This window comes from Sceloporus occidentalis, unplaced genomic scaffold (assembly GCF_023333645.1).
Source record: "Sceloporus occidentalis isolate IW3139 unplaced genomic scaffold, rSceOcc1.0.p SCAF_529, whole genome shotgun sequence".
NCBI lineage: Eukaryota > Metazoa > Chordata > Lepidosauria > Squamata > Phrynosomatidae > Sceloporus > Sceloporus occidentalis.
Window position 1 is genome coordinate 84,870 of NW_028317509.1, and position 26,845 is coordinate 111,714.

Consider the following 26,845-nt stretch of genomic DNA (forward strand, 5'->3'; position numbering starts at 1 on the left):
TGAGGTTGTGATACTGGCTTGATACTTGAGGCTTGGAGAAGCACAAAAATAGCAATAACAAAAGTTATGGTGGGCTAAAGGTGATGGAAAACTCTTCCACTTAAATTAAGGGTATAGTAGAAGCATTATTAAGCACTAATCTACATCCACCAGAAATAAAGACATTGAAATCATAACTGTCAGCTCTCCATTTAGTGAATAAACCCCATTTCACCATAACAAGAACCTCCCAAACGTGCTAAAGTTGCCTTCCTCTAAGGTAAAGTGACCAGATTTATAAAATTGGCAAACGGTAAAAAACTATTTTGTAAGCATATTTTCTTCAAACTATATATGCACTGTATTTAGTTTATGAAGTGATTGTATGATATATACGTTATTTCTCACATTTTGTCCATGAGATAAAAAAAAATACTACTTAGAATCTTTTGGGCAGATTGAGAGTATCATGAGGCCTGGTGTTGAGGATTAAAATAGGATCTAAACTCCTCGGCATTGATGTGTACTGGATAACATGAGTGCTCGGATGACATGAGTGCTCGGCATATAATATAGGATAGAATCTTATGTGATGGGATTGGGAGTACATTAGCACACAAAAAAAAAGGCATCATACACGGAATGCCTGAAACCACAATTTAGTGCCACTAATCCTGCAGATTAAAATATATTAAATAACACAAAACCTTTACTTTTCCTCTCACTGATTTCTGATCCTAGAAACCACACAAGGACAGGCTTTGCCACACGACACCCAAACACACAGACACCAGGAAAGACTCTGCCACACAGACACCAGGACAGGCTCTGCCACACAGACACCCAAACACACAGACACCAGGACAGGTTCTGCCACACAGACACCCAAACACACACACCAGGACATGGTCTGCCGCACAGACACCAAAACACACACACCAGGACGGGCTCTGCCACACCAACACCCATACACACACACACCAGGACAGGCTCTTCCACACCAACACCCATACACACACACCAGGACAGGCCAAGCAACAAGGAAGCATAAAAATTTATTTTCTACACTGCTTTGTCATTAACCCCCTTTTTTATTTTTGCCCCTTGTGTATTAATGCCCCAGCCAGGCCTCCCTTTTATTATGATTAATGTGTTTCTCCCCACAACCTTGTGTATCGCCCCTTTGTGGATTTATGCCCCCACACCTTTCTGTTTTGAGTTATGTGATAGCCCCCATCTAGACCCCTCTTAATATTGATTTACGTGATGCCAACCCCCCTGCCTTGTCTATTGATGTCCCCACTGCCATGTGTATTACCCCCAGCCACCCAACCCCTCTGTTTATATTGTTTTTGTATTTAATTTTTAATGGTGTCCCAAGGCAATTCCTCCTCCCCTCCCTTGAATATGGGTCCCCTGCCTGTCCTGTATTTTTTGGAAATACTTATATTTTTGCTTTGCTTTTCTCCTGCTCTCCGACGTAACGATCCTCTCCCTGTCACGAGGAACTCTTCTGTGAGCCTCACTGAGACATTGCCGCTGGGCGGCACAGTATGTGCACGACCGCTTTAATTTTATTAGGTGGCCGGCGGAGCAGTCTTATGGCCGCTGTGAACCTCGCGCCCGCACGACGTCCGCTTTGTATGTTGGTCTGTTGTGGAATATAACCCTCAACACCCTTGGCCAGACTGATGATGAGGGTGTGGGAGTAGTTGTTTACAAAAGCAGGTGCACCAGGGGTCAAAAAGGGCAGCATTATTATGGAAATGTATATGTATTTTCTCCCTAGATTGTGTATAAAAACATAGAAAGCGACAACAGATAAGACCCATTGGGCCCATCCAGTCTGCCCAACCTCTGAGTACTTTCCTTAGTCCTTGGCCTTATCTTAACTCAAGCTTAGCTTTATGCCGATCCCATGCTTGCTTAAGCGCTTTCACTGTATTAACATCTACCACTTCTGCTGCAAGGCTGTTCCATACATCCACTACCCTTTCAGTAAAGTAATTTCCTAATGTTACTTTTAAACCTTTGCCCCTCTAGCTTAAGACTATGTCCTCTCATTGTGGCGGTATTTCTCCCTTTAAATAAACTCTCATCCTTTTCATGTTGACTCCCTTTAAGTATTTATTTTTATTTATTTATTTATAAATCTTTATTTTCTTAGTATAAAAAAACAAAAGGAACAAACACAAGCATAGATACTAAGTACAACAATACATCAGAGAAAAGCAGAGTACAACATAAATACACTTAAGCAGACTCAATAGTGTCAATCATAGTGATTGTATATTATTATTATTATTTATTGTTTTATATAGCGCCATCAAATTCTGTATAATTTGTATAATTGTCTTTCCATTTTTATCTGGAATTTCAACTGAGAAACTACCATACCCCATGGGATAGTGAGCAATTGTAATTTTCACGGCAATAAAACAGTGGATAATAAATTGTTTTTCCTTAGTGCTAGTATTTGGCCAATCTAGATGTAATAAGGCAGTTAAAGGGGATTGATTAATGGTCTTTGATGTTTGAGTAAAAATAAGATCATATATCTTAGACCAAAGATTTTTAACACCTGTACAATTCCACCAAATATGGATAACGTTTCCCTTTTTCAATTTACATCTCCAGCAAATTTCAGAGCAATTGGTATACATCTTGTGTAGCCTCGTAGGGACCATCTGTTCAGAATTTTAAATTGAGTTTCTGCTAACGACAGCGAATGAATAGTTACCGTAACAACAAACCAATTGTACCAATTATCATGATCGATCTTAGTATTTAGTTTTTTTCCCAGATTTTTAAATTTAGGTAAATTGTATAGTTTCTCATAGTATTGGTTGAACTGTTTATCTATTAATTCTGGTGTAAGGTATAACTTATTATCCACAATTACCATTAATACGATTATTAGTTTTTATTTTCTCAATCAATTTGTCATCATTTTATCTGCTCTGTTACTGCGACAAAAAAAATTTGTTCTTCATTTCTCCATTGTGCGGACTGTTCTCTCAGTTTTTTCAGGTTTATCTATAGAAGGATGTTTTTTATTTTCTGATATCACCTGGTTAACCCCTTAAGGACAATACTGTTTCTTACTCTTTCCTTAGATACCATTAATGTTATCATATCCTCAAATTTACTATAAAAAAAAGATACAATTTTTCCCACTTTTTAAACAAAAAAACTTTTACTCATCTGCAAAAACTAATGAAAAAACCTGCTAAATAGATTCTACTATTTGTCCTGAGTTTAGAAATACCCAGTGTTTTTATGTTTTTTTGCTTTTTTCTGCACATTATGGGGCAATAAGTACCAGTGGCGTTTTTCTATTTCAAAAACCATTTTTATTATTATTATCTTTTATTTATATAGCGCCAACAATTTACGCAGCGCTTAATACAATACATAAGTTCAAGGGATATGACAAGACGAGAATTGACAGACTAAGACAAACCGATACATTAGGTGGAGAGAGCCCTGCTCGCAAGCTTACAATCTAGAGGGAAATGGGTGACAAACTAAGGCACAGAGAAAGGGTGAGAGGTAGTGCGGGGGGTATCAGTGACGGGTGAGAGGTAGTGTGGGGGGTATAAGGCACAGAGAAAGGGTGAGAGGTAGTGCGGGGTTATCAGTGACGGGTGAGAGGTAGTGTGGGGGTATAAGGCACAGAGAAAGGGTGAGAGGTAGTGTGGTGGTTGTCTCAATGACAAGGAAGTTTTAGCAGCTAAGGTGGAATGCTTCTCTGAAGAAGTGGGTTTTGGGATTTTTGTTGACTGTTGGGAGGGAGGGTGAAAGCTGAAAGTTCAGTAGAAGTAGATTCCAGAGATATGGGGCAGCTTGAGTGAAATCTTGTAGACGGGAAAAGGAAGAGGTGATAAGTGAGGAGGAGAGCCTTTGTTAGGAAACAGTTAAGGACTGGAGGGAGTTTATGGTTGGAGATGATGGGAATAAAATTGGTTAGGTTGACCATGTTGGTTAAGTTTGGTGGTTGCGAGTGATAGGAATAGGGAGGAATATGTGGGGGACAGAAGTAGCAGAGCAGAGGTACTGGGATAGCTGTGATGGCAGAGGGATGGTATTTGGAATGGTTTAATGGGGAGAAGTGGGTACTAAAGGGATCCAAAGAGTTGGTGCCCTCTACTGGCATGTTTAAATAGATCTGGTAATTAACTGTCTATATATTAGGACAACACTGGGGCGGGTGGGAGAGGGGCAGGGAGGGCGGGCAAAAATTCAGTTGTTGTGGGGAAGATGGAGGAGTATGGGCATTCCTAGGCTATCAAGCACAGATAGACAGAAAAGGGTATAGAAACAGGAAAATTATAATAACAATACAGAAAACAAATAACAGATAATTATGGAGATCTCTTGGTCCAGTCTGTATACCTTTTAGCAAAGTATGGAGGTTTGCTTAGGCTTCAGTTGTTGTGGGGAAGATGGAGGAGTGTATTGCAGGCTTTGAGGGCTGTAATAGAGAGTGTTAAATGGTGATAAAGTGGACGGGGGCAGTAAGAGGGCAGATATAGGAGATAAGGGGTTAGTGGAGCAGAAAGATAGAAAGTAAAATATAACACACTTAAGTAGTGACAGGCATCACATACATTTTACCAACTAATAACAATCAGTGAAAAAATGCTGCAATTCCCAGTATGGGCATTCCTAGGCTATCAAGCACAGATAGACAGAAAAGGGTATAGAAACAGGAAAATTATAATAACAATACAGAAAACAAATAACAGATAATTATGGAGATCTCTTGGTCCAGTCTGTATACCTTTTAGCAAAGTATGGAGGTTTGCTTAGGCTTCAGTTGTTGTGGGGAAGATGGAGGAGTGTATTGCAGGCTTTGAGGGCTGTAATAGAGAGTGTTAAATGGTGATAAAGTGGACGGGGGCAGTAAGAGGGCAGATATAGGAGATAAGGGGTTAGTGGAGCAGAAAGATAGAAAGTAAAATATAACACACTTAAGTAGTGACAGGCATCACATACATTTTACCAACTAATAACAATCAGTGAAAAAATGCTGCAATTCCCAGTATGGGCATTCCTAGGCTATCAAGCACAGATAGACAGAAAAGGGTATAGAAACAGGAAAATTATAATAACAATACAGAAAACAAATAACAGATAATTATGGAGATCTCTTGGTCCAGTCTGTATACCTTTTAGCAAAGTATGGAGGTTTGCTTAGGCTTCAGTTGTTGTGGGGAAGATGGAGGAGTGTATTGCAGGCTTTGAGGGCTGTAATAGAGAGTGTTAAATGGTGATAAAGTGGACGGGGGCAGTAAGAGGGCAGATATAGGAGATAAGGGGTTAGTGGAGCAGAAAGATAGAAAGTAAAATATAACACACTTAAGTAGTGACAGGCATCACATACATTTTACCAACTAATAACAATCAGTGAAAAAATGCTGCAATTCCCAGTATGGGCATTCCTAGGCTATCAAGCACAGATAGACAGAAAAGGGTATAGAAACAGGAAAATTATAATAACAATACAGAAAACAAATAACAGATAATTATGGAGATCTCTTGGTCCAGTCTGTATACCTTTCAGCAAAGTATGGAGGTTTGCTTAGGCTTCAGTTGTTGTGGGGAAGATGGAGGAGTGTATTGCAGGCTTTGAGGGCTGTAATAGAGAGTGTTAAATGGTGATAAAGTGGACGGGGGCAGTAAGAGGGCAGATATAGGAGATAAGGGGTTAGTGGAGCAGAAAGATAGAAAGTAAAATATAACACACTTAAGTAGTGACAGGCATCACATACATTTTACCAACTAATAACAATCAGTGAAAAAATGCTGCAATTCCCAGTATGGGCATTCCTAGGCTATCAAGCACAGATAGACAGAAAAGGGTATAGAAACAGGAAAATTATAATAACAATACAGAAAACAAATAACAGATAATTATGGAGATCTCTTGGTCCAGTCTGTATACCTTTTAGCAAAGTATGGAGGTTTGCTTAGGCTTCAGTTGTTGTGGGGAAGATGGAGGAGTGTATTGCAGGCTTTGAGGGCTGTAATAGAGAGTGTTAAATGGTGATAAAGTGGACGGGGGCAGTAAGAGGGCAGATATAGGAGATAAGGGGTTAGTGGAGCAGAAAGATAGAAAGTAAAATATAACACACTTAAGTAGTGACAGGCATCACATACATTTTACCAACTAATAACAATCAGTGAAAAAATGCTGCAATTCCCAGTATGGGCATTCCTAGGCTATCAAGCACAGATAGACAGAAAAGGGTATAGAAACAGGAAAATTATAATAACAATACAGAAAACAAATAACAGATAATTATGGAGATCTCTTGGTCCAGTCTGTATACCTTTTAGCAAAGTATGGAGGTTTGCTTAGGCTTCAGTTGTTGTGGGGAAGATGGAGGAGTGTATTGCAGGCTTTGAGGGCTGTAATAGAGAGTGTTAAATGGTGATAAAGTGGACGGGGGCAGTAAGAGGGCAGATATAGGAGATAAGGGGTTAGTGGAGCAGAAAGATAGAAAGTAAAATATAACACACTTAAGTAGTGACAGGCATCACATACATTTTACCAACTAATAACAATCAGTGAAAAAATGCTGCAATTCCCAGTATGGGCATTCCTAGGCTATCAAGCACAGATAGACAGAAAAGGGTATAGAAACAGGAAAATTATAATAACAATACAGAAAACAAATAACAGATAATTATGGAGATCTCTTGGTCCAGTCTGTATACCTTTTAGCAAAGTATGGAGGTTTGCTTAGGCTTCAGTTGTTGTGGGGAAGATGGAGGAGTGTATTGCAGGCTTTGAGGGCTGTAATAGAGAGTGTTAAATGGTGATAAAGTGGACGGGGGCAGTAAGAGGGCAGATATAGGAGATAAGGGGTTAGTGGAGCAGAAAGATAGAAAGTAAAATATAACACACTTAAGTAGTGACAGGCATCACATACATTTTACCAACTAATAACAATCAGTGAAAAAATGCTGCAATTCCCAGTATGGGCATTCCTAGGCTATCAAGCACAGATAGACAGAAAAGGGTATAGAAACAGGAAAATTATAATAACAATACAGAAAACAAATAACAGATAATTACGGAGATCTCTTGGTCCAGTCTGTATACCTTTCAGCAAAGTATGGAGGTTTGCTTAGGCTTCAGTTGTTGTGGGGAAGATGGAGGAGTGTATTGCAGGCTTTGAGGGCTGTAATAGAGAGTGTTAAATGGTGATAAAGTGGACGGGGGCAGTAAGAGGGCAGATATAGGAGATAAGGGGTTAGTGGAGCAGAAAGATAGAAAGTAAAATATAACACACTTAAGTAGTGACAGGCATCACATACATTTTACCAACTAATAACAATCAGTGAAAAAATGCTGCAATTCCCAGTATGGGCATTCCTAGGCTATCAAGCACAGATAGACAGAAAAGGGTATAGAAACAGGAAAATTATAATAACAATACAGAAAACAAATAACAGATAATTATGGAGATCTCTTGGTCCAGTCTGTATACCTTTCAGCAAAGTATGGAGGTTTGCTTAGGCTTCAGTTGTTGTGGGGAAGATGGAGGAGTGTATTGCAGGCTTTGAGGGCTGTAATAGAGAGTGTTAAATGGTGATAAAGTGGACGGGGGCAGTAAGAGGGCAGATATAGGAGATAAGGGGTTAGTGGAGCAGAAAGATAGAAAGTAAAATATAACACACTTAAGTAGTGACAGGCATCACATACATTTTACCAACTAATAACAATCAGTGAAAAAATGCTGCAATTCCCAGTATGGGCATTCCTAGGCTATCAAGCACAGATAGACAGAAAAGGGTATAGAAACAGGAAAATTATAATAACAATAAAGAAAACAAATAACAGATAATTATGGAGATCTCTTGGTCCAGTCTGTATACCTTTTAGCAAAGTATGGAGGTTTGCTTAGGCTTCAGTTGTTGTGGGGAAGATGGAGGAGTGTATTGCAGGCTTTAAGGGCTTTTAGCAAAGTATGGAGGTTTGCTTAGGCTTCAGTTGTTGTGGGGAAGATGGAGGAGTGTATTGCAGGCTTTGAGGGCTTTTAGCAAAGTATGGAGGTTTGCTTAGGCTTCAGTTGTTGTGGGGAAGATGGAGGAGTGTATTGCAGGCTTTGAGGGCTTTTAGCAAAATTTTTTTAGCAAAAAATTTTTTACCCAAAGCTGGTCATTCTGCCCCATGTCCTATTTCGGGTATCTTTGAATTTACCCCATCAAACAAAATATTTTTGAAAACTATACACCCCAAGGTATTTGAAATGCTGGTATTTTAAAACTTACTGAATTAATAGTAAACGTCAAGTATACTATAAGTAATTTTAATTTTATAAAGTTGGAGCGCTTATTGCACTTTGAGGATGGAGTAATAGTTCTGCCTATGTAATCAACACTTGCTCTTTAAAAAATAGGGAGGAAAAGGAGACAATAACATCTTGGGGTACTGTTTCTGGTAGCCCATTCGGACGTCTCAGTCTGTGGAATTTTTCCATTATTAGGTCAGGATTCTCTATTGTCACACTCAGGGCTTTATGTACCCAGCAAAAAAGATTTAAGTTGATCTTGAGAAACCGTCTCCGGAATATTACGGAAGCAGAGATTTGTTCTTCTTGATCTATCCTCCAGATCTCTAACTTTTTGATCAATTTTATCTACTCTTTGGGATACATTTGCAATAGTTTCCTTCAGAGTTAACCAGTTCAGATCAAGATTTGATATTTTAGTTTCAACAGATAGGATTCACTTAGCTCTTATTTGATTTCTATAGAGCCTTTGGCTATTTCCTTCTTGATTTCGTCAAAATGAGCAACCATGAAGTCTTGAGACACAGATGAAGAAGGACTGAGATCCTGTAGTTCGTCCCACTGAGATGTTACCGACATATTTAGGTTTTTATCCTTGCTTCTCTATTGCGAGGGAGAGAAAAATTCCGCCACGGAGCCAAGTTGTTTATCTTTTTATCTCTTTTAGGTTGCTCTTTAGAGAGGTCCCTATTCATGTTTCTTTTAGAAGCCGTACTGTAAAGCGGGAGAAATATTCACAGAATGTGAATAGTGAATAAGTCATTAAATTTGAGGTCGTCTTCAAAGTTCAAACGCAAAAAAAGCAGCGTCCTGTCTCTGCAAGACTTGTCAGGCTTTATGGGGAGACTTGTTTAGGAGAGCCACTTTTTATTCTCTTCTTCTCCTTTTCTTTTTCTTCCTCTCTCCTCTCTTACTTTTTATTCCTCCCGCTTCCTCCCTGCTCTTAACGTTACCATGCTGCTCTTTCAAACTGCACCTACATGATAAATCCTCTTCATCCTTCACACTGAAACGGCATTTAGATGACTTGGCTGAAATGCCTAGTGGAAACTCCTACCACCTCGTTCAGTCAACCCTGGAAGGAAAACAACGCTGGGGGGAACGAGCGGTACATGCAGACGGAGCCAGAGTAGAACGCCGTGTATCTTAACAGTGTCTCAGCCCTCCCGCGTCTCGGATCCATCTTTCCCAGCAGCGAGTGCGCGGACCCACCTCCTATGACGTGCATGTGGTCACAATCAAAACTCCCTTTAAGTACCTTATTTAAATGTTTCTATCATATCCCCCCTGTCTTGTCTTTTTCCAGGATATATATATATATATATATATATATATATATTAAGATCCTTTAACCGTTCCTGGGAAGTTTTATCCAGTAATCCATGAACCATTTTAGTAGCCCTTCTCTGAACTCTCTCTAGCATATGCATTTCCTTCTGAAGATACAGTCTCCAATACTGTACACGATACTCCAAATGAGGTCTCGCCAGTGTTCCGTATAACGGCATAAGCACTTCCCTCTTTCTACTGCTAATACATGTCCCTATACAACAAAGCATTGTGCTAGCATTTCCCGCTCCCACTGACTTTAATCAAAAAAATCAGTAAGATTAGTTTGGCATGATCTTCCGAAAGGTAAACTCTATTGTTTTTGATCTTGAAACGCATGTGACTTTACATGTTAATCCAATCCTTTAACACCTTAAGGACCAGGCTGTTTTTATTTTTAGTACCTTTTGGGACCAAGGCTGTTTTAAAACTTTAGCTGTGCTTGTGTTTAGCTGTAATTTTCTCTTTACCCATTTATGATCATATCTTCTAATTTCTTATTTAACAAATAATAAAATATGATGGAAAATTTAAAAGAAAAATAAGAAAACTTTCTCACTTTTATTTGAAAAATCTTTTACTCATCTAAAAAAGCTAATATAGAAACATGCTAAATAGATTCTACTATTTGTCCTGAGTTTAGAAATACCCAATGTTTTATGGGGTTTTTATTGTATTTTTTCTGCATGTTATTGGGTAATAAGTAGCGTTTTGCTATTTCAAAACCATTTTTTTCCAAATATGATCATCCTGCCCCGTGTGCTATCTTGGGTATCTTTAAAGCCAGCCAGTGCAATTTACCCCATCAAACCATATATTTTTGAAAACTAGACACCTGAAGGTATTTCAAATACTGGTATTTAACCCTTCCATGCACTAATTATACTACCACCCTTTGTCAAACTTTGTGGTAGTAATTTATTTTGTGTTTTTCTTTTCACAAAAATTGCACTTCATGTATGAATTTACAGCTCCTGCTGTAAACAAGACTCCAATATGTGTTCCAGCAACATCTCCTGAGTACAGTGATGCCTCACATGCATAGGTTTGTCAGGTTGTTAGGTAAAATGCCGCATTTAGGAAGTGCGCATTTTTTAACTTGGAACTTTGACATCTGGTCCTACTGCCCCAATGTCCTGATAAGGCCATCTTTGAAGCCAGCCAATTTAATTTACCCCATCAAACCATATATTATTTTTTAACGATTTTTTAATGATTTTGGCCACTTATTTAACTTTTGTTTTTGTGTGGTATGACCACACAGTCTGATGATCACCAGATCCCAAACATACAGAAATATCCATGAACAAATCTCTGTTTGTGAACACTAAATCTAATATGACCTCCTTTGTAGACATGACCTTTAGCTTGTCATTTAACAACCGGCCTGGGCTTCTCTTCCTTCTGGATGCCCTGTGCACTGAATGAGCTGGCTGTTAAGGACAACATCCTTTTCCAGGAATCCCACTTCTGAGTCAGCCTCCCCCTCAAGAGGCCTGGGGACCAGCCTCCTCCCTACAGACTATGGGCCCTGGCCTTGGAAGGGGTTTCTGTTTTGGGAGGTGGAGAACTGCGGAGCACTACTTCTTCTACCTGATACAGAGTGCCATGTTTCCCAGAGACCAGAGACTCTAAGGACTGTGAAGCTCGGACACAGACTTGTGGCGTCTGCATTCTGGGAGGAGATTTATGTGTGGTGTTACTCTCCATCCGGTCAGGACTTACAGGACAGAGAGCTCCATGGCCAGTATTTGCACCAGCATCTGAAATCCAGACGGTTTCAGCCAGAAGTCAGGGAACCGCCCGTGTTTTGTAAATTTGTTGGGATGGAGAAACTCTGGACTGGCTTCCCTCTTCCTCATCCCTCTCTCGCAATGCTTCAATATGCCTCTTCAGAGCTCTGACCTCAGCTTCCAGAGAGACTAATTGCTTGCACTTGCCACAGTGATATGGACAAAGAAACTGCTGTTCCTAGCATGCATACATATGGCTTGATGTGCTCTGAGGGAGACCTCCAAGCTTGCTCATACTTTATGGAGGGATGTGAGTACACAGAATTGTGACAATATCTAGCTTACATTGGTTTCTCTTACAGCTCGTGTGTTGCACTAACTCCTGTGGTGCACAAACTGGCCACTTACAGAAAGCAAGTCACTTAGAGAAATGCAAGCCACTTATTATGAGCTCTGTGAGTTTAATCACTTACTTTATACAGAGTAACACAATTAATTATAAGCCCATCCCTTAACTAATTACGCACTAAAAAAAGTGGAGAACACACAGTTAACCAAAACACACAATTTTTGTTTTCTTGTCACAAACCCTTCAACCTTCTTATTGCTGGTTGAGATGCAAACCCACTGTTGGTATATTTATAATAATAATATATAAATAGTGATATATTGTAATATATTAGAATTTAGTATTTAATTAAAAAAAAATGCATTTCTTGTTTTCATTTCCTTTTATTTCCAACATGCCCCCCAGTTATGCATATCTACCCCCCCCCTGATATGCCACCCTGCCCCCCCCCCCGACTTACCAATGCATCCCCAGATTGTCGTCCGTGCTGGTGTCTAGTTGGGACAGCCAATGAACGTCTGAGTGATGCGCGTAGACAACCTCTGCTGCTACCTGGCACTTCTACCGGGGCTTCTATGACTGAGCACCGGAAGGTCATGTCACGCCAGCGCTCGGTCATAGAGGTCCTAGCAGAAGTGCCGGGTAGCAGCGGAGATTTTCTGCGCGCATCGCGCAGACGTCCACCGGCTGCCAGGGAAGGAGGATCCAGGTCCCCTGCAGCATTGTGGGGGATCTGGATCTTAGTCTAGTTATATTTAGTTTAGAAATAATGGAGGCAAATGTTTATCCTGTTTTTTGTGTTTGTGCCATATAATCATGTAGTTCTATTTATATAGTTTGTTGGACTATAAATATAAAAAGTGCCTTAATCAAAACTATGCAAAATATGTGGGGGCATACCAAAATCAAAAAGAAGAATAGTGGTTGCAAAAACCATCCAGATTTTAGGAAATACTATACACGTAGGAAATAAAGGGTTAAATGTACATCTACTTAAAAGATAGTGTAGCAATAAACCATCTACTGTAAATCGCAATGATATTAACACAATACCGTGATTTATGAAGTCTGCCTTTCCAGTTATTCAGCTATTTAAAATAGTAACCATTCTCATTCAAGACAGGCATAACATTTCTCTAAATTACCTGTAGCTAAAATCACTTTAGTTTGGGTATTTTTGTTAAATAATTTGTTACTAAATCACCCAGTGTATTAGGTAGACAGGAAGCTTGTTGAAAAAAGCACCAACTAAGAAGTTTTAAGAAGGATACACACAAGGATCCTCCCTATCTTGTAGTGATGGGAAGTTCGGATCATTAAAGTGAATCGGATCATTTCGATTCGTTCACTGAAATGATCCGATTCATGATCCGGATCTTCGGATCACTCAGTGTGTCTGCACGGAGTTACTGTTTTCCAGTAACTCCGTGCAGGCACACTAACGATTGGCCCCGCCCCTTTCATTATGAATCCTCCCCCCTGCCTCCAGTGATGTCAATGAAGGCAGAGAGTCGTTCAAAGATTCGGATCTTACAGGGATCCGAATCTTACAGTGATCCGGATCACTGTAAGATCCGGATCATTGTAAGATCCGGATCATTGTAAGATCCGGATCATTGTAAGATCCGGATCTTTGAACGACTCTCTGCCTTCATTGGCATTGTAATCATTCAGAGAATGTCACCATACTGTTATAAATAATACATTCATAATCACTGCCCCCAGGATTTACATTCCCCTTTACCTGCAACTGCACCTTAAGCTAACTTTATTAAATTAATTAAATTAACCCTCACCATTAAATTAACCCTAAACACCCCATCAACCATGACTGCCCTAAAATTAACCCTTAACACCCCATCAACCATGACTGCCCCTAAAATTAACCCTTAACACCCCATTAAGCATAACTGCCCCCAAATTAACCCTAAACACCCCATTAAGCATAACTGCCCCCAAATAAACACTAAAGACCCCATTAAACATAACTGCCCCCAAATTAACACTAAAGACCCCTTTAAGCATAACTGCCCCCAAATTAACACTAAAGACCCCATTAAGCATAACTGCCCCCAAATTAACCCTAAACACCCCATTAAGCATAACTGCCCCCAAATTAACCCTAAACACCTCATTAAGCATAAATGCCCCTAAATTAACACTAAAAACCCCATTAAGCATAACTGCCCCCAAATTAACCCTAAACACCTCATTAAGCATAACTGCCCCTAAATTAACACTAAAGACCCATTAAGCATAACTGCCCCCAAATTAACCCTAAACACCTCATTAAGCATAACTGCCCCTAAATTAACACTAAAGACCCCATTAAGCATAACTGCCCCTAAATTATCCTTAAACACCCCATTAAGCATAACTGCCCCTAAATTAACACTAAAGACCCCATTAAGCATAACTGCCCCTAAATTATCCTTAAACACCCCATTAAGCATAACTGCCCCTAAATTAACACTAAAGACCCCATTAAGCATAACTGCCCCTAAATTATCCTTAAACACCCCATTAAGCATAACTGCCCCCAAATTAACACTAAAGACCCCATCAACCATACCAATTTATTAGGTAATTTATCTGGAGTACATGCAATTAATTTAGGGGCAGTTATGGTTAATGGAGTATTTAGGGTTAATTTCAGGGGCCGTTGTGGTTAATGGGGTCTTTAGGGTTAATTTCAGGGGCCGTTATGGTTAATGGGATCTTTACGGTTAATTTCAGGGGCAGTTATGGTTGATGGGGTATAAGGGTTAATTTTATGCTGATGATTGAGGGTTAATTTAATTAATTTAATAAAGTTAACTGTAGGTGCAGTTATAGGTAAAGGGGGGCAAACTCAGGGGAATCTAAATCCTGGGGGCAGTGTGAACATTATTAATGTATTTATTTATAAAAGTATGGTATCAGTGATTTTCTCTGAATGATTCGAATCTCTGTAAGATTCGGATCCTTGTAAGATCCGGATCCCTGTAAGATTCGAATCATTCGACTCTTCGGTTCATTCGACTCTTCGGTTCATTCGACTCTTCGGTTCATTCGACTCTTCGGATCATTCGACTCTTTGAACGAATCTCTGACTCTATGAGTCATCGTTCCTGTGAGAATTAATGAGCTGTAACCTGACCCCAGAGTGCTCTGCAGATGACTCACAGCTCTAGGATCAGGTTACAGCTGCATGATGATTCACAGACTGAACCGCTACAAACGAATCGTTCAGTCTAGTGAACCGACTCATCCGGATCACTAAAAAGAACCGGATCAAATGAACGATTCGTTCATGATCCGGACATCACTACTATCTTGGAGGCAAGCCCAACTGTTGCCTGTGCTAGGCTTTGTATCCATGTATGTTATTAAATGTTGTTTTCCTTTAGATATCCAGTGCTGCAGTATTCTTTACTTCTAAGGAGGGGCATACCTAGAGTATTTCACACACAAGGCTGATCCTGTATGTGGCACCCCCCACACTTTAAAATGTAAAGACACCCACACAAAAAAATATGTTTGCAAGGATATTTTTGCAAATTTGTAAACTGTCAATTGGAAGAAAACTAGAAATCTGAAAAAAATATATTAACATAAACAGTAACTAAGTAAGTTTAAATAAATAACTTTTACTGAACAGATATGGTACAGCATAACTCATATCACTATATACTGAGCCAGACATTGTCATGGCTGGACTCTGCCCTTGAAACAGCTTGCCCCCTTAACACTTACACACTTATTCATTCACCCTCCCATACCCACCTGCAGATTTCACTGGTCCGGCCGAGCAGCACTGAGACCGCAGTCCCGCAGCTTACCCCTATGGCGCCCGCACACTGTGTGAGGAAACCATTCAGGAATCTATTTACTAACCCTAGAGTTTATTATTTTTTCATAGAATGCAGTTTGTAGATATTTAAGACAAGTACAGCCATTGGCTCAACAAATACTCCGTTGCCAAACATCGTTAAGCACCTACAAGTTGTCCCAACCTGAGTCGCTTGAACTTCAAAAGGAACTCAGTAGTTCATCTTAGGTGGAAATACATGTGCCTTTGTCACGAAACATTTTCTGAAGGTATCCATAACCAGATGAAAACTTTAACATGGTAAGTTGAGTAGAGCATTCAACTAACTTAAATGCCATCATTCATTTTGTTTTGTATAATCTCTTTATTTAGTTGTTGAATCCTGAAGATGACCTTCTGCCAGGAAAAATCCGTGATAGCAATCGATCAACTCTACTTGCAACAATTCAGGAACATGGCTATCCTACCATCAATTTGGGTATTGTGGGAGATAAGTAAGTTCCTAATTTAAGGCTTTAAATAAGCCTGTCTTCATGTGCTTGCTTAAATACAACATATGACCAAAAATATGTGCGCACCCCTCCTAATTATTGAGTTTAAGTGTTTCAGTCACGTCCATTTCTAACAGGTGTATAAAATCGAGTACATGGAAATGCCATCTCCACAAACAGTGGCAGTAGAATGTGTCATACTGAAGAACTCAGTGACTTTGGACGTGGCAATGTCATAGGGTGCCACCCTTAGTCAGTTTGTGAAATTTCTGACCTGCTAGATTTGTCCCAGCCCACTGTAAGTGGTATTGTGTAGTGGAAGTGTATAGGAATTGACAACAGCTCAGCCACAGTGAGGCACACTCCAAGTTCGGTGTGGAGGATCTTTAGTGTCTTTCACAGAGCACTGATGATAACCCCATTGAAATTAGTGGAAGGACTATCCAAACATCTGTTCAGACAGCCACCTGTAGCCATGGGCGTAGGAACCCCTAAAAATCTGGGGGGGACAGCATTTTCCCCCATCAGATCCCCACTTTCTCACACTATCTACCCCCTCTCACACTTTCTTACTATCTACACCCCTCCCTACCCTCCCTTCTCATTAGCTACCCTCTCTCTACCCTCCCTTCTCACTAGCTACCCTCTCCCTATCGCCCCCTTCTCACTAGCTACCCTCTCCCTACCACCCCCTTCACACTAGCTACCCTCTCCCTACTCCCCCTTCTCACTAGCTACCCTCTCCCTACCCCCCTCTTCTCACTAGCTACCCCAGGGGTGTCCAAGGTTTTTCTGCAGTGGGCCACTTCATCAGAATTGTATACGTGCGCGGGCAACACTCATTTTTCACTGTGAGAAAATATGGCCTTTAATAAAATATGCAGATTAAAATAAAGTAAATAACACAAAACCTTTACTTTTCCTCTCACTGATTTCTGGGCCTAGAAAGTTTTGTGACTACAAATTCAGGACTCAGGATAATTTAAAATGAAATAGTTCTATTTATTCTAGGGATGCACCAAAATGAAAATTCTGGACCAAAACATTCACGGTTCACTTAGCCAAAACCGAAAATGTCCCCCCACCTTTAAAAATAATAATAAAAACTAAAATTTTTAATAAAAGTAGGTAACACACCACAATTGGACAAAAAAAATTAGCAATATGACTTGGCATGATAGGAGTGTGATTGCTAACAGCAATCACACTCCTATCATACCCAGGCAGCTAGTACATTCTGGTACAGGGTGGCTGTAAGTGATGTGCAGACCCCATACTGCTGGCAGCATCAATACACAAGGGGGGCAGCTAGCTATGTTTCAGCATGTACTGGCTGACTTGGCATGATAGGAGTGTGATTGCTAACAGCAATCACAGTCCCATCTTGCCTAGGTTCCAGCACCTTCACATCCAACCAGTAAATGCTGTAACCTAGGCATGATGGGACTGTGATTGCTGTTAGCGATCACACTCCTATCATGCCAAGTCAGCCAGTACATGCTGGTACACGGTGGCTGTAAGTGATGTGCAGACCCCATACTGCTGGCAGCATCAATACACAAGGGGGGCAGCTAGCTATGTTTCAGCATGTACTGGCTGACTTGGCATGATAGGAGTGTGATTGCTAACAGCAATCACAGTCCCATCTTGCCTAGGTTCCAGCACCTTCACATCCAACCAGTAAATGCTGTAACCTAGGCATGATGGGACTGTGATTGCTGTTAGCAATCACACTCCTATCATGCCAAGTCAGCCAGTACATGCTGGTAAAGGGTGGCTGTAAGTGATGTGCAGACCCCATATTGCTGGCAGCATAAATACACAAGGGGGGCAGCTAGCTATGTTTCAGCATGTACTGGCTGACTTGGCATGATAGGAGTGTGATTGCTAACAGCAATCACAGTCCCATCTTTCCTAGGTTCCAGCACCTTCACATCCAACCAGTAAATGCTGTAACCTAGGCATGATGGGACTGTGATTGCTGTTAGCAATCACAGTCCTATCATGCCAAGTCAGCCAGTACATGCTGGTAAAGGGTGGCTGTAAGTGATGTGCAGATCCCATACTGCTGGCAGCATCAATACACAAGGGGGGCAGCTAGCTATGTTTCAGCATGTACTGGCTGACTTGGCATGATAGGAGTGTGATTGCTAACAGCAATCACAGTCCCATCATGCCTAGGTTCCAGCACTTACACATCCAACCAGTAAATGCTGTAACCTAGGCATGATGGGACTGTGATTGCTGTTAGCGATCACACTCCTATCATGCCAAGTCAGCCAGTACATGCTGGTACACGGTGGCTGTAAGTGATGTGCAGACCCCATACTGCTGGCAGCATCAATACACAAGGGGGGCAGCTAGCTATGTTTCAGCATGTACTGGCTGACTTGGCATGATATGAGTGTGATTGCTAACATCAATCACAGTCCAATCATGCCTAGGTTCCAGCACTTACACATCCATTCTATCACACACACACACTCATTCATTCACAGATTCATTCCCTCTATCAGGCATACTGATAGCTTTCACTGAAGGTCAGTATATCACATACAGGGAGATGTGTTCGGCCAAACATTTAGCCTGGGTGTGGAAAGAAACAAATGGGGATATTCTGTGCACAGATAACATGACAACTTAAATGGAACACATAGCTATCATATTGAAGTAGGTATGCAACAGGCTATGTATTTATTTATTTATTTTTTAAATTTTTTGGCGCTTTTGTTTTGTTTGTTGCATACATAGTTTAGCAAAGTGTGGCATTTTGTTTTATTTGTTTCTGCAGCCCAGATGACTTACTAAATGCCTTAAATGAAGGTATTAGCCGTGCTGATGTCATCATCACATCAGGGGGTGTTTCAATGGGAGAAAAGGTAAGAACAGGCTTTCTAAAAAGATAACTATTACCAGTCAGGTAAATACAGTAGCGTCAGATTTCATGAACTTTATGATCTTGTAATCTACTGATGTTGTATAACTGCTCTATCACATAAAGCAACTCAGGGAAACTACGGTACCTTAGTAGGTTTCTACACAAGGCCTTCCAGTATTTCATTATATTAGTGAATACCAGAAACCACTGAAACCCATTTTTTTATATATACAAAAAATAAAAAATGGATGGTGTTTGTGTGTGTGTGTGTATGTATGCATGTATGCAAAGTGCAGTGTTTCATCTGATTGTTTTCAAGCGGAAGAGCTCAGTAACAGCAAATTAAAGTCCTCTTTTTAAAGGGGAGATATGTGACGGAACTACATTGCCGGGCCAGACACAGCCTTCCCCCTGATCTATGCAGTCTTGTGGGCACTTGCTCATATTTAACCTGAGCATCTGGACCATGGTTCCTCATGTGGGTAAATGTGGGTAGTTGCTTGTCAATACAGGTTAAAATGTACACAGACTATCTGCTCACACCCCTTCCATGGTCATTGTTTCCCTACACCTTACGTTAGTTTTTTAAATTGTTCTAGTTAAATCTTGTTAATCATTTGTGATGTTATTCAATTATCTACTGATATAATTGAGCCCTTTTGAGTTCTGTTGTTTAAAACCTGGTTGTTGTCTTGACGTATCTGTGTATAAATATGCTGTATTCTGTCCAATAAAATGTTCATTCTTACCCTATTCAATCGAAGGTAGTTGTGTCTACTTATTGGGTATACATGGCAGGGTTCCAAGGAGTGCATGCTGACTGGTGCGGAGGGATTTCGGGGACATCAACAGGATACATCTAGGTGATCTCTGGGAGTTACTACAGCTCTCTTGGTGAACGATTGATTTGGCACCCTCAGATAGAAATTTTCTGAAACAAAGGCAATTTCCAGTATATTTTCTGGTGTTCTGTTTAAATACTGGTGTGTTTTCACCCCAACATTGGTGCTGTCTGATGCTTGGGGTGGGCTGCTGTAATAATTCATTGCCTTTTTCAGGACCGTACATGCGCTGAGTATGTTACGCTACGGCTAGCAACAGAGCTGGAAAATCGGTATCGGGCAATGCAGTGGCATGCAGAGCGCTTGCTTATATTGGGGGACTCCGATGGAATGTTCTCCAGAATGTTCTCCAGACTTTGGTGGCCTGGAATTATTACTGGATAATCTGCAGGGGGATCTGGCCTTCTGCATGGATTGAGGAAATCTGGAATTTCAGGGAGTTGGACCTCCCAGCTACTCGGACTGAGAGGTGATTTAGACTTTTATTTTTTATTACACAGGAGTGGGAACTGGAGAAGGCATATAAAAAACTGGTCGACCATGGTAAACGGTATACCCTAGAGGCTGATTGCAACGGTCACACACCATCCAACCCTGCCACCCTAGCTGAAGCACTGGCATCAGGGCAGAGTGTCACTGGCCTCTGTTCTCATTGTCTGAAAAACAAGACAGACAGCCCATCTCCCCTGAGGCTGCCGGAGCATAAGGGAGGGGGATGCAGGCGGCAGCACGCCTCAACGGCTGAGTGAGTGCCCAGGAGATGGTGCAACTGGCCCATCTCCCCAGAAGCACCAGGAAAGTGATGCAGGCGGCAGGGAAATGCAGGTGTTTACCATCCTTCCCATGACTACAATTGCGACCCCCTACTGGGTTGAGGTGAGCTGAGTGCTGTGACAGAACCCTCCATTACTGGAGCCACTGGAGAGTCCTAACAGCCAGCCTCTTCCCTATTGACTATGGGCTCTGATGTTGTAAAGACTTCTGTGGCTAACCCCAGCAGTATATCATACCATCACTTGCTGAGGGGATTATCTTCATTTTGGTTATACCCTACACTGAGTCTCGGCTAGTGACTGGGAAACCGGGGAAAGAGTGTGTTGTCCCAGGCTAAAGGAGCACAATTCAGCGGAGGAAGTCGGTCGGACTAGCCAGATCAGATCCGTGACAAGTGCAAATACTGAGCCATGTGCAAAGATGGGCCTGATGGAGAAAATGTGTGGATTGCTGTGTCTTGGATTGGATTCAATAAATTCAGTTTTCACCTCAACATAAACTCCAATTGCAGAGTGGCATATAGGGGTATAAGGCATTTCTGGTGCAAAGTGGCATATAGGGGGTATAAGGCATTTCTGGAGGCAGAGTGGCATATAGGGGGTATAAGGCATTTCTGGAGGCAGAGTGGCATATAGGGGGTATAAGGCATTTCTGGAGGCAGAGTGGCATATAGGGGGTTAAAAGGCATATCATGGGGCAGAGTGGCATATAGGGGGTTAAAAGGTATATCATGGGGCAGAGTGGCATATAGAAGGGTGTGAAGAACTCGTGGATGTGTCCAGTCTTGGGCACAGGTCGATCCGTCACATTGGTGGTAGCAGTGGGATGTACTCCTTGCCGACCAGAGCGGACCAAAGCAACTAGCCGCCTAACAAAGTTGTACCCTGACGAGAAAGAGCCAAACGGATCCACAGATGGAGTGGATTGAACAGTCACCAGGATGTGCGTGGAAGGGAGTCGAGACCCTCAAATCGGAGACTCCAGTATGGGAGTTTGAGAGACGGACCCGAGCCCGGCTTGTGAGATGGAGAGCGGCCCTAGAAAAGTGGAGCGCCCACCAAGGTACACATCTGCCCACCCTAGAACAACGAGTCAGGGACCAGGTGAATGGGAGGCTCTACTTGTTCGGGGGACCTGCGTCTCCAGGTGAGGTTGCGGAGCTAGAGAGGCTGGTCCGACAAGAGATTGGGCTCGAAGAGGAGTACCGAGCCGTATACTGGGAAGCTCGAGGCCCGCAGCAAAAATCCAGAAAGCCCCATTCTCAGGAAGGGATGGATGTTGGCGGGCCTGGCCTGTTGTGGGAGGCATTCGAGGAAAGGGATGACTTTGGCAATGGCAACATGGACCGATGGTGGGACATTAGTGACAAGCGCCGGAGAGCCCTGCCACCCACTGCAATAAGTGAACTCAGTCAAGTCCTTGCGGGACTAGTAGACAGAGAATGGTGCCTCAAGGCAGAATACTTGGCGCTGTTCGAGGGGCACTACGCCCTGCAGTGTGAGCCCACAGATGTCACAGAGCGAGCTCCGGAGGCCGCTCTCTGTAATTGGCAAGCCTCAGGACTTGAAGGTTCAGCCACTCTGCCCCTGGTACTGCAGCCACAGCCCGAAGAGGTGAAAGTGGGAGATCACTTTTGGGAGGAAGTCTTCTGAGGGATGATGGACCGCATGCATTCGCCGGAATTTAAGGCAGCGGTCTATGGGTCTCCACTAGAGGCGGCAGAAGCACCCACATCCGGGCAGAGGGACGCTATTCTCTGCCCAGCACCATGCACCCCTCCTACTCCAGCTGAAGCGAGGCAGAGTGCCGCTGGCCTCTGCCCGCCCCACAGTGAAGGGTCCCTGCCTGCTAGCAGGGACCCACCAGGACAGAGCCACGTGATCCTCTGCCCAGCACCGCAAAATGCCAGACCGGCAGAAGAGCCGGCCACGGGGCAGAGTGCTGCTGGCCTCTGCTCATCCCCCAGCACAGTGTCCCCACCGGCTAACGAGGACCAACCAGAAGCGCTGGCACCCGGAGAGAGCGTCACTGACCTCTGTCCTGCATCAGCAATCCTCGCTCCGGCTGAAGCGACGGCAACAGGGCAGAGTGCTGCTGGCCTCTGCCCGCCCCACAGCGAAGGGTCCCTACCTGCTAGCAGGGAACCACCAGCAGAAGAGCTGGCTACAGGGCAGAGTGACGCTGTTCTCTGCCCAGCACCGTTCCCTACACCAGCAGAAGCACTGACCTCTGCCCTGCACTGCTTACACCCCCATTATCTGGCTCTCCCCAGCACGAGCATCCGGGAAGGGGTGCAGGCGGCGACCCTCCCCAGCGGCCGTCACCAATTATGGGAGGAAGGGCAACTTTGGAGTGGGCTGTTGTTGTTTGGGTGGGGGAATGTGGAGCTGACTCGGGACAAGCCCGCAGTCAGGGTTACCATGGGAGGGTTCCATCAGGTTGGGAGGGAGCCGGGTCTGGGCTGAGGGCCCAGAGGGGAAAGGAAGCCCTGGAGAAAGGTCTCCCGTGCCTGCAGAGGAGACCAAAGAGGGATGCCCACTGGAGAGGCTTCTGGGCTGGCCTCTTACCCATTGACTACGGGCCAGGGTCAGGCCCAGGAGACTTGGTGACTGACATGGGGCTGCCAGGTAGAGACAGTAGAGGCCCGGTCATCCCCAAGCCGATCCGTTAGGTATCTGGCTGTGTCTGCCGGACGTTTGCACAAGAGGGGAGTAATGTGAAGAACCATGTCTGATCTTCACTGTTATTATTATTATATTTATTTGTACCCTGTTTGAATGTGCCTTTGTGTGGGGTGGATTAGCTCAAAGACCCTTCCACCTCCTCCTCTGCAGTATGTGTTCTCAAGGGAGTTCTGTTTTAACCTCAAGGCATGAAGTCCTGTCTCATGATTGAGGGAAGTGCTGGTCTGTGACTGCTTTCTTCGGACAGCCACAGCATGTCCACTTACTGGGAGAGGGAAGGAGCTGACGGGCGGATGTGTCCAGTCTTGGGGCACAGGTCGATCTGTCCCAAAGGGTATAAGGCATATCAGGGATGCAGATTGGCATATAGGAGGGTATAAGGCATATCAGGAAGGCAGATTGGCATATAGGAGGGTATAAGGCATAACAGGGAGGCAGAGTGGCATATAGGAGGGTATAAGGCATATCAAGGAGGCAGATTGGCATATAGGAGGGTATAAGGCATAACAGGGAGGCAGAATGGCATATAGGGGGATATAAGGCATTTCTGGGGGAAAATGTGCATAACTCGGGAGGGCATTTTCCTTTTTTCCTAAATTAATATTCAGATTTTGGGGGGTCGTCTTATAATCAGGGTCATCTTATAATCGAGCAAATACGGTATTTTAACATCATTAAAGAATAGAGTAGCATCTGCACTCGTAATTAAAGTCATGTTATACCAGGAACATCGAAGCTCTGCCAGTTGTATCTGAAGTCCAAGAAAGAGCAAGTAGTACTAATTTATATGGCTTTCCTATAACAGTTGCCCAACTCAACCACATCTTTACACACCATCTGAGATGATAAAAGGAGTGCTGAAATAATGTGGAGTGAAAACTTAACCACAAACTGGCAATGCTATTCAGAGTTAAATAAAATATTGAGAATTGTTGATTTCCAGTATGTGCCAACAGGCATATTTTTTACATTTGTGAAAATAATGTTTTTTTGGGGAAATACTGTATATTTTGTCAAAGAAATTCGTTTTTCAGAAATGCTGAAATAAAAGCAGATTTTGAACCCTAAATATGTACACTTATACCAGAATACCAGAGTGATTTGTAAATAAATACATGTATGTTGTACATTTTATATACAGTATACATATACATATTTATTTTCCTTTTTAATTCAGGATTACCTTAAGCAGGTGCTGGACATTGATCTTCATGCGCAAATACACTTTGGTCGAGTATTTATGAAACCAGGGTAGGTACATAGTGTTGTATGTATAATGAAACTGTTACGTTTGTGTCACATTTCTTTATCGCACATTACAGCATATTATTTCATCTGAAAACAGGTGCCATTGGTGGTAATTATTGAATAAATATTAGATTTGGGCTCTGGTTCGGTGGAAAATCGTTTTTGGAAATGCTATTCGTCTGTCCGGTTGCCATGGAAACAAAAAATAAACGGGTAGAAGACTGAATAGGGAACTTGAGACCAATGGATGGAAGAAAGAGCGTCAAAATTAGCTTAGAGTTGAGAATATGGAGGTTAAGAATAGTAGTGAACTGGTAATATGATCTTACTTTTTAATAGGTGTTAAATAAATAAAATGAAATAATTCTTTAATATCTATTAAAGATGAACCAGTCCGCTTCTATCCTTAAGCTTTACCTATAAGTTTATATAACCTAATTATTAATTATAATATTAAGTATAAACTAATATTCATAAATTAAATACAATTAAAAAATAAATATTTTTAAATTACTTTATATACTTTAATAATAATAATTAAATAATTGAAAATAAATTATATTACTTCTAGTGCCTGCCTGGTTATTGTCTTAGGAGTCAGAGTTGACAAAAGTTTACTTAGGGGTTATTTATTAACTAATATTTATTTTTGGAGTAATAAAATTAATTAGGATTAGGAACTGGGTTAGGTTATATCTTATGATGTGTTATGTGTGAGAGTGTGTTATTAGTGTATATTAGTGAGTGACGTGTTATGTGTGTGTGCATGCACCACTATGATGTATTTACTATTTATTTAGTGAGAGTGTGTGTGTATAGCATGTGTAGAACTAGAAAGGGCAAATAACAGGAAAGATCCTTATGAATATTTTTTGTGTTTTGTTTAGTTAGTTGATTGAATCATAAGGGGGAAAAGCAAGAAAAAAGACTCATAAGGGAAAAAAAGAATAGGAAAACGCAGGATTTGCAAAGAAATAGTAAACGAAAAAGTAGGCCCTAGCGTTAGCTGGCTGCCCTGATGGAGGTAGCAGGTATTGCCAAAAGGCAAACAGATGCATTCTGAGGGGAGAAACTACCTTTACCATTTCAAGGGTCAGTCCTTGAGGTTTGGGAGCGGACTTCCAGATCTCAAACACTAGATGAGAACTATTAGCTTTACCATTTTTGGATTACTTTTGTGAAAATGAGTACCCCAATTTGGGCAGAATTTAAGAAAGGCAATCTGCTCCATCATGTGTGGAAAACACACGCTCACTTTGAACAGTGGTTGGCAGACATCATAGCAAATGAAAGTGCAGGCCACAGACTCTTCTTTTCATCCCAGTAGCTAAGAGGGGTCAACATTAGGCGCAAAGGAAATTCACAGAGGTAAAGTGACCATTTTACCAACACTACTCTCCTTTCTGTTGCTAGCTTTGTCAGTAAGTCCGACTACAATTCTAAGCACCTCTTTCAAAAATGCAGCTGCTCCACTCAGCTGTGTTCTGCTCCTTGTGGAACTGCTGCTGACTATGCTGCTAGGAGTAGCACACAACATCATAGTCCAGCTCTTCATTAGCCAGATCAAATTAAATTCATGCTAAGCTGGAGCCATCGTAGAAGCCTGGCGGAAGTGTTGGGTAACAGCGGAGATTGTCTGCGTGCATCGTGCAGACAACCTCCGCTGTTACCCGACACTTCCGCCGGGGCTTCTATGGCGGAGCACAGGCATGACCTTCCGGTGCTCAGTCATAGAAGCCCCAGCGGTAGTCCCGGGTAGCAGCGGAGGTTGTCTGTGTGCATCGCACAGAAGTCCACCAGCTGCCCCCACTTGACACCAGGGAGTCTGGAGCACCGGGAACAAGTCCAGAGATGCATCGGTGAGTCAGGGGGCTTTTTTTTATTTCTTGATGAATTACATAGTATAATAGACTAGTAATTGTCTGGTATATTAGCACAAGATGTAACACAGCTGACAGAAGCACTGAAGAAAAAATCCTCTTAAATTAGACGCTGTGAGAAATGGCAGACTGAGGCTAGTGAAGTCTCACACAGAAGAATTACAGTTCTCAGTTCTCGCTTTGTAAATGCTCAGATGCAGCACACCAGTGTCGCATAAAGCAGTCACAGTGAAATTAACGGATTCCCCTGCCTGCTCTAGTAGACTGCTTTTTTTTTTCTTTGATGCAGCACAGCCATTGGACAAGCCCTCTTCATGGTCACCAATGTGACCCCTCTTGATGCACGCAAAATGTCAAGGTTCTCTTCCTCTTAGTGTAGTTAAAATGGCGGTCACGGCAACGGAACAAATGGACGAAGATTTTTGTTCTGTGCGCATTTGTTCTCTTTTTCTTTATCCATTGTTGCATTCGTTCATTATTCATATGAATGGACGAAATGGCAAAATTCGGCACCAAAACACATTCTACGAAAACGAAGGTGCAA

The 26,845-nt window shown here is 42.1% G+C and overlaps 1 protein-coding gene across 1 annotated transcript in view; it reads left to right on the forward strand.

Moving 5' to 3' along the window:
• Positions 1-24,428, forward strand: part of LOC149271372 (gephyrin-like) — a 67,964-nt gene extending 43,536 nt beyond the window's left edge. The window contains exons 8-10 of the mRNA XM_089507502.1: positions 15,877-15,998; positions 18,787-18,874; positions 24,351-24,428. Of these exons, the coding sequence (XP_089363628.1) occupies positions 15,877-15,998; positions 18,787-18,874; positions 24,351-24,428 (288 nt within the window). The remainder of the gene's footprint in view (positions 1-15,876; positions 15,999-18,786; positions 18,875-24,350) is intronic.
• Positions 24,429-26,845: the final 2,417 nt, after the last annotated feature.